The sequence below is a fragment of the Rhinichthys klamathensis genome, unplaced genomic scaffold, assembly GCF_029890125.1.
Source record: "Rhinichthys klamathensis goyatoka isolate OS25496 unplaced genomic scaffold, OSU_Roscu_1.1 h1tg000087l_1, whole genome shotgun sequence".
Classification (NCBI taxonomy): domain Eukaryota; kingdom Metazoa; phylum Chordata; class Actinopteri; order Cypriniformes; family Leuciscidae; genus Rhinichthys; species Rhinichthys klamathensis.
This window is the reverse complement of record NW_026606627.1, coordinates 762,600-771,728: the sequence shown is the minus strand read 5'-3', so window position 1 is coordinate 771,728 and position 9,129 is coordinate 762,600. Positions and strand designations below refer to the sequence as shown.

At 46.2% G+C, this 9,129-nt stretch overlaps 1 protein-coding gene across 1 annotated transcript; it reads left to right on the top strand.

Moving 5' to 3' along the window:
- The first annotated feature begins 6,439 nt into the window (after window positions 1–6,439).
- On the top strand, window positions 6,440–8,119 carry LOC130085703 (uncharacterized). Its single transcript, XM_056251618.1, has one exon. It carries the CDS (start codon window positions 6,440–6,442, stop codon window positions 8,117–8,119), a length of 1,680 nt encoding a protein of 559 aa, XP_056107593.1.
- The last annotated feature ends 1,010 nt before the right edge of the window (window positions 8,120–9,129 follow it).

Below are 9,129 nucleotides of genomic sequence, written 5' to 3'. Positions count from 1 at the left end.
ATGAGATCAGTCTGCCACTACGACTCATCGCAAGAGCGGACAGCACTCACTCTGCTCTCAAGCTTACATCGACAACCAATATCCTCACACGCACACACTTAGACGGATCCTGAAGTTAAAAAGCCTGATGACGTCTAAGGCAGGCTCCCTTTTACACTCACGGGCGCTGCATGTGATTGGCCATCTGCCAATCAATTGGCTTGTTTTCACACATGCTTCAGACACCGGTAACGCAAGGGGTGTTCCCAGAGCATCACAGCGTTGAGTTCCCTCGAAAGTGAACAGTAATAGGCTCTTTTCAACAGAGATAGGGAATACATGTATAATGCCATTATTATACCAAATCTAGAAAAGTTTGGACATTCTGTTAAATGCAATACAATCAAGAATCTGTGATTTGTTAATTCTCTTTAAACTTTATGTAACTGACAAAAGTACAAAGAAAGCATTTCACAAGTTTTTACTGAACAACTTAATTGTGTTTTGTAAATATAAACAAATTTTGATTTTGATGGCTGCTAAACACTCCAGACTCCACGTATAAAATAATTTTATTATTGTTAATGTTGAAAACAATGTATTTTTTCAGGATTCTTTGATGAATAGAAAGTTCAAACAACATGTATTTGAAAGAGTATCTTTTGAAACATTATAAATGTCTTCACTGTCACTTTTGATCAGTGGATTAATTGGGAGTGTATCACAGTCTCCACAAAAATATAGTTTTTAACATAATAAAAAAAAAAATCTGGAGCAGGAAATCAGCATATGGTTTCTAAAGGCACTGAAGACTGGAGCAATGATGCTGAAAATTCAGGGTTTTTTTTTAACAATATAATTTTTTTACACTAATTTTGATCAGATAAATGCAGCTTTGGTGAACATAAGATACTTCTTTTAAAACATTAATATTATATATAATATTATTACTTTTGACCGGTACTAAATATACCTGGCTGGACACCTTAACTAGCTTCCACGTAAAAGCCACTGGACACAATTGTTTTGAGCCAGTCACCTGAATCACCAAGATGGATGTGACTAATGAAACATTTAAATGCATTGATGCATTATTCATAATCATATTCATGATGAGTTCATTTAGTTGGGAGTAGGCTACAAATCAATTTACTTAGTAGCTTTTGTTTCATGATACAGTGTAACCTGCGGTGTCCTAGAACAATCTATAGAAGGATGTTTCAAACTGTACAGAGATCTATAAAAAAAAGGGGGAAATTCTGTCTTGTCACTTTTTTTTTTTTTTACAGAAAAACAGAGAGATGTGTTGTGCAGAGTAGAAATGCTCTATTCTAAAGTGAAGATCATGGGAACACACTAGTGATGACTAAATTGTTACCAAATCCATCGGAAGGAATTTCTATTCAAAATCTTACAAAAATCTCAAAAGCTTACAATGACTTCAGTCAATATTAGGTAGTTATCAAGCTTTTCACTTTAGAATACTAGAATAAATAATTAGTAGTTCCTTTAGAAGAATGTAGTAAAACTCGAGTCATTACTAGTGGGTTATCGTTACCTTTTATTATAAATGATGCATTATTCATGTCAATTATGAACCTGTATAGTTCTCTGGGAGAAATACAATCATACTAGTTAGCTAATAGTGAACTAGCACATTCAACTGAGCGCTATTACTTACTAATTTGTGAGCTCTGAGGGAAATCTGAGCTAAAAAACAAAAATCACCATAGAAATAACATAAAACAGACATGTTTTGCACACAACGGTGCGATACATTTACCTTCAAATGTCTGAGCCGTTAACCTCAATGTATTACTATGCATCTACAAATAACAGCTTAAATTCAGTCTGTTTCTCCAATCGTCTGTTTTATGTTATTTCTATGGTGATTTTTGTTATTTTGAGATCAGCAGTCCCCACTCACCCACTTTCACGGTACGGAAAAGAAAAACCAGAACGTCCTGCTAAATGTCCTTTTCTGATCCAAAAGAGAGTCATATGGGTTTGAAACCACATTAAAGTGAGTAAAGGATGACAGACTGATAATGGTTGGCTGAACTATTCCTTTAAAAACATTTTTGTCGATTTCTCTTTCATCTTTGATGCCCAGAGTATCCTGAAAACAGCAAGAGGAAGATCTGACGCGGGTCGGCCAGTCTGCGGGGTGATTATGAAGCAGAGAGAGGTCTTTTGTTATCTTGGAGGAGATATTCAGTTGTAAACAGCTTTGAAGTTATCAAGGCAGCACAGTCAGTTGGAGAGGAGTAATTGGATAATTAATTCACTCTTGGACAGGTCAAATGGATTCTCCTCGTCTTCATCACAGTTGCTTTGCAAGGTCTGTGGGAAACATGATTGATGTGTGGCAGAGGGTGATAATTAGAGAGCTTTCATCGGCCTTAACCCTCAATCCAGGGCAAATGAAGGTGAACGGTGATTTGAATAAGGGACTGTGACAACAGAGGAAAGGTAAAGTGCGGAGAACAAATCAATAAATACATGTATACACTGGCTTAAGTTCTGTTTTCAAAGTTATGCAAAGTAATAAACTCGCTTTGATTCATCGAACCCGTCATGGTAATCTGAGGCTTAAGGAAGGGTTTGTTATGCCCTCATAATGTCGTTCCAATCACATGTTTAATTATCATTCTAATGAGCTTCCAATAAGACACAGCACATTCAAACGACTGCTTGCTTGGCTCTCTGTAACTTATTGACATTTTAACATGGCGTATTCACAAACAAATAATTGAAGAGTAAGAATCATGTTGTTTTTGAAGAGAAGTTTGATCTACAGAGGCAAACAGCCGCAGACTAGAAGGGATGCTGAGCGTTTGAGGTTTATAATGAGAATATCAAGAAAACACAATTCCCTGAATCATCCGTTCAAAGTAAACTCAATCAAAATGCCAAATGCTTTTCTTTTTAGAAAAAATTGCTTGTAGGTTTGCTTCTTTGCTAGGAGGGTTGGTATTTACAAGACTGAAATACACTAAATAAACTAATGTGGGTATTTGAGGGAGGTGTGTGGCACTAGAGCAGAGCCTAATTGCCTTTGCTTGGCTTCTCCAGTAATGCGAAACAGCAGAATGAGGCTGGAAATGCCACAAGTTCTTTGGCTGGAAGGAGTCAGGTGAGCCCAGGTAAAATAGCTGTACAAACTGCTGACGGCTGGAGGTTTAAATCTCCATTAGGGAGCATAATGCCTCCTTTCAGGGTTGATTTGATTTGACATGCTTAATGACTTGCTCATTCCTGCTTCAGTCCCCTGCCCACATCCTGAGGTGAGCGGTGACATTACCCCCTGCCATTTTAAATTTTAATATAATATAAATCAGTAATAATGCCTTTCTGCTGTCAAAAGCACAAAGCAGAACAACTGTATGGAGAAGGTCTTGAATCTGGAAGGTTTTTTTTTCTTTCACATTATATACTAGCAGAAATATTGATTACCTTTGTTCACACGAGTAGTCTTTTACATTTTATATTTATTTCCACTATGCATTTCTCTTTAAGCTGCGACATGGATTTTTAAATTATTTTGAATATGATTTTTTTTTATTTGCAAGTTATAACAGGGAAAATAACAGCAGATACTGTTTGAAAAAAGAAAACAGAACACAAAAACACGATATGAAGTTAATTTCAATTACCTTTTCCAAACTTCTAACTTCTAACTAAATGTCAATGTCCCTTTCACATTAAAATGCATTAAGAAAAATTTAATAAAATGCACAAGTGACTGTACAAAAATATAGTTTATATACTGGAAATTAATTTCATTTGATAAAAGTAAATAAAGTAATTAGCATTATGTAGTCTATTAGTTTGCATTAACAGAAATCCAACTTATAAATGTCATAAATATCAGTAAAAAATACATACTATACACATTTATTTTAGAATTTACGCATAAAGTAAGATTTCAGGAAAAAGGTATTGCTCATTTGTGTGCTTTTGTACTTTAGGGCATTAATTATACATTGCACTTATGCACTGGGTCAAAACTAATCCTTTAAAGCAGCTGTATTTTGTCAACCCCCATTTTGTCTTTTCTGTCAGGTGAAATCATCAACACAGTTCTGCCATCAGCTCTAGAAGGGGAAGGGGAATAATAATGAGAAGTCAAGAGAAACTGCTTGCTGGTTTCTGTCAAAACCAGCAGCAACCCGAACAGAAGACTGGGTTGCACTGACAGCACAGGCTGCAGAAGGCTTTGCTTTCTCTTGATATGCGCATAGACTGTATGAGAAGTTGTTTTGCCAATCCATAGTGGCCAGCAAGTTTTCTACATTATGTTTTGTGAGGAGGGGGATTTATATACATATTTCCAAGACAATGATCCGATCTGGCTTCATGAGATATTCTCATAAGGAAGCAGAGGGACAAGCTCAACAAGGGGGGGGATTAGTGTCTGAGGCAAAAACATACCAAGGCTGTCATGTGACATCACTCAGTGTGTCGGTATGACTGTAAAGATGCGCTTGCGATAGATCAGCCACAGATGCAGCTCTGTGGCAACGTTAGCAGTCATAAATCTGCTGATGGCAAGGGCTGTCTGTGGCCCTGTGGAGTCCTGCAACTGCCTCAGGTGTCAATCCTCACCCTGATCCAGGTCCTTGAGAAGGTCGGACTGGTATGTCTGCAACACCACCATGGTGTAATTAATATGAGCCTGGAAAAGGCCTAATTTTAGAGTCTAGTTCCAAGATGCCCGCCGTTCCAAAGTCTCGTCCCAAGATGGCCGCTGCTCCAGAGTCTCGCCCCGTCATGGCCGCCACTCCAGAGTCTTGTCCCATCATGACTGCCACGCCAGAGCCCATTGCCAAGATGGCTGCCGCCACACCATAATCTCCAGTCTCTGTCCTCATGCAGAGTCCAGAGGTGACTCCAGTCTCCGTCCTCGTCCAGAGGTGACTCCAGTCTCCATCCTCGTCGGTGACTCCAGTCTCCGTCCTCGTCCAGAGTCCAGAGGTGACTCCAGTCTCCGTCCTCGTCCAGAGTCCAGAGTGACTCCAGTCTCCATCCTCGTCGGTGACTCCAGTCTCCGTCCTCGTCCAGAGTCCAGAGGTGACTCCAGTCTCCGTCCTCGTCCAGAGTCCAGAGGTGACTCCAGTCTCAATCCTCGTCCAAAGTCCAGAGGTGACTCCAGTCTCCGTCCCAGTCTAGTGTCCAGAGATGACTCCAGTCCACGTCCAGTGTCCAGAGATGACTCCAGTCCCTGTCCAGTGTCCAGAGATGACTCCAGTCCCCGTCCAGTGTCCAGAGATGACTCCAGTCCCTGTCCAGTGTCCAGAGATGACTCCAGTCCCCGTCCAGTGTCCAGAGACGACTCCAGTCCCCGTTCAGTGTCCAGAGGTGACTCCAGTCTCCATCCTTGTCCAAAGTCCAGAGGTGACTCCAGTCTCCGTCCCAGTCTAGTGTCGAGAGACGACTCCAGTCCCCGTCCAGTGTCCAGAGATGACTCCAGTCCCTGTCCAGTGTCCAGAGACGACTCTAGTCCCCGTCCAGTGTCCAGAGATGACTCCAGTCCCTGTCCAGTGTCCAGAGATGACTCCAGTCCCCGTCCAGTGTCCAGAGATGACTCCAGTCCCCGTCCAGTGTCCAGAGATGACTCCAGTCCCTGTCCAGTGTCCAGAGATGACTCCAGTCCCCGTCCAGTGTCCAGAGATGACTCCAGTCCCTGTCCAGTGTCCAGAGATGACTCCAGTCCCCGTCCAGTGTCCAGAGACGACTCCAGTCCCCGTTCAGTGTCCAGAGGTGACTCCAGTCTCCATCCTTGTCCAAAGTCCAGAGGTGACTCCAGTCTCCGTCCCAGTCTAGTGTCGAGAGATGACTCCAGTCTCCATTCTCGTCGGTGACTCCAGTCTCCGTCCTCGTCCAGAGTCCAGAGGTGACTCCAGTCTCCGTCCTCGTCCAGAGTCCAGAGGTGACTCCAGTCTCAATCCTCGTCCAAAGTCCAGAGGTGACTCCAGTCTCCGTCCCAGTCTAGTGTCCAGAGATGACTCCAGTCCACGTCCAGTGTCCAGAGATGACTCCAGTCCCTGTCCAGTGTCCAGAGATGACTCCAGTCCCCGTCCTCGTCCAGAGTCCAGAGGTGACTCCAGTCTCCGTCCTCGTCCAGAGTCCAGAGGTGACTCCAGTCTCAATCCTCGTCCAAAGTCCAGAGGTGACTCCAGTCTCCGTCCCAGTCTAGTGTCCAGAGATGACTCCAGTCCACGTCCAGTGTCCAGAGATGACTCCAGTCCCTGTCCAGTGTCCAGAGATGACTCCAGTCCCTGTCCAGTGTCCAGAGATGACTCCAGTCCCCGTCCAGTGTCCAGAGACGACTCCAGTCCCCGTTCAGTGTCCAGAGGTGACTCCAGTCTCCATCCTTGTCCAAAGTCCAGAGGTGACTCCAGTCTCCGTCCCAGTCTAGTGTCGAGAGACGACTCCAGTCCCCGTCCAGTGTCCAGAGATGACTCGTCCCAGTCCAGTGTCCAGAGACGACTCCAGTCCACGTCCAGTGTCCAGAGATGACTCCAGTCCCTGTCCAGTGTCCAGAGATGACTCCAGTCCCCGTCCAGTGTCCAGAGATGACTCCAGTCCCTGTCCAGTGTCCAGAGATGACTCCAGTCCCCGTCCAGTGTCCAGAGACGACTCCAGTCCCCGTTCAGTGTCCAGAGGTGACTCCAGTCTCCATCCTTGTCCAAAGTCCAGAGGTGACTCCAGTCTCCGTCCCAGTCTAGTGTCGAGAGACGACTCCAGTCCCCGTCCAGTGTCCAGAGATGACTCCAGTCCCAGTCCAGTGTCCAGAGACGACTCTAGTCCCCGTCCAGTGTCCAGAGATGACTCCAGTCCCTGTCCAGTGTCCAGAGATGACTCCAGTCCCCGTCCAGTGTCCAGAGATGACTCCAGTCCCTGTCCAGTGTCCAGAGATGACTCCAGTCCCCGTCCAGTGTCCAGATACGACTCCAGTCCCCGTTCAGTGTCCAGAGGTGACTCCAGTCTCCATCCTTGTCCAAAGTCCAGAGGTGACTCCAGTCTCCGTCCCAGTCCAGTGTCCAGAGATGACTCCCGTCCCCGTCCAGTGTTCAGAGATGACTCCAGTCCCAGTCCAGTGTCCAGAGACGACTCTAGTCCCCGTCCAGTGTCCAGAGATGACTCCAGTCCCTGTCCAGTGTCCAGAGATGACTCCAGTCCCCGTCCAGTGTCCAGAGATGACTCCAGTCCCCGTCCAGTGTCCAGAGATGACTCCAGTCCCCGTCCAGTGTCCAGAAACTATATGCCCGAGCTGCCGGCTCCGCCCTGGTCCCCCGAGCTGCCGGCTCCGCCCTGGTCCCCCGAGCTGCCGGCTCTGCCCTGGTCCCTCAAGCTGCCGGCTCTGCCCAGGTACTGCCCTGGTCCCCCGAGCTGCAGGCTCCGCCCTGGTCCCTCAAGCTGCCGGCTCCGCCCTGGTCCCCCGAGCTGCCGGCTCCGCCCCGGTACTGCCCTGGTCCCTGAGCTGCCGGCTCTGCCCTGGTACTGCCCTGGTCCCCCGAGCTGCAGGCTCCGCCCTGGTCCCTCAAGCTGCCGGCTCCGCCCTGGTACTGCCCTGATCCCCCGAGCTGCCGGCTCCGCCCTGGTACTGCCCTGGTCCCTGAGCTGCCGGCTCTGCCCTGGTACTGCCCTGGTCCCCGAGCTGCCGGCTCTGCCTTGGTCCCCTGAGCTGCCGGCTCCGCCCTGGTCCCCTGAGCTGCCGGCTCCACCCTGGTCTCTCGAACTGCCGGCTCCGCCCTGGGCTCACAAGCTGCCGGCTCCGCCCTGGGCTCTCAAGCTGCCGGCTCCGCCCTGGTCTCTCGAACTGCCGGCTCCGCCCTGGGCTCTCAAGCTGCCGGCTCCGCCCTGGGCTCTCAAGCTGCCGGCTCCGCCCTGGTCTCTCGAACTGCCGGATCCGCCCTGGGCTCTCAGGCTGCCGGCTCCGCCCTGGTCTCTCGAACTGCCGGCCCTGCCCTGGTCTTTCGAACTGCCGGCTCCGCCCTGGGCTCTCAAGCTGCCGGCTCCGCCCTGGGCTCTCAAGCTGCTGGCTCCGCCCTGGTCCCTCAAGCTGCTGGTTCCGCCCATGCTGCCTGAACTGCCAAATCTACCATGGTCACCTGCATGTCGGGTACCACCCTGAAGGCTTCCTATGCTTACCTGCCCATGACCTCCTGAACTCCAGAACTCCAGGGTGCGTTTGCGTATATAAAGATAAAGTCCCTGGAAAAAAGGGGTCACAGACCCCCATCTATTCTAATTTAATTTAATTTTAATTTGACATTCTGATCTTAATAGTTAATGACCAATTGAACTGTGGTTGTTGGTCAGGAAGATCTAAATGAACAAAATAATCTCATTTCAATTCTCCACCAGATTTACTATGCTGCACGCAAGTTCACGCTAACTCAAAAACTTGAGTACACAAGCTGAGACCTGATGCGAGATATTGATAAATGCCAAGTTTTGCATGGAAACGACCGTACACCTATTTTTCTGTTTTACGTCTGTTTCATAAATGAGGCCCATTGTGTTTTTTTTCTCAGTTTTTAATTGCATGAACGATGCACACTTTCTAAATGTATGGTTGCTTGCTTCCATCTTATATAATCGTTGGGACAGACAATGATAAATAAGATTAACAACACACAGATAGCATCCTGAAGACAAAGAAGCTGTTCTATCACGTCTATCACAGGCGTGCCTTTATATTCATGCCAGGGTCACATGACTGCCTCTGTCAATGAATAGGCGTGTTTTTACACATGCTTCAGACACCAGCGCACAATGAAGGCGTTCCCATAGCGTCAGCAACTGACGCAGCACTGAGTTCCCTCAAATGGGAACTAATATTGCTCAAGAAACATTTCATATTGGGAACTAATATTGCTCAAGAAACATTTCATATTAATATGAATGTTGAAAACAGTTGTGCTGCGGAAACCGTGATGCATTTTTTTCAGGATTCTTTGATGAATACAAAAAGTATAACAGTATTTATTTGAATAGTAAAGACATCTATAATGTTACAAAGGATTTCTGTCAAGTTTGATCAATTTAATGCATTGCTAAATAAAAGTATTTATTTATTTAAAAAGAAAGAAAAAGAAAAGAAAAGTCGTAGCAAACCCTTTCACATTTGAACGGTAGCAT

What these genes read in the sequence shown, in the direction of transcription:
- LOC130085703 (XM_056251618.1), top strand. Translation starts at nt 6,440, where the DNA reads ATGACTCGTCCCAGTCCAGTGTCCAGAGACGACTCCAGTCCACGTCCA.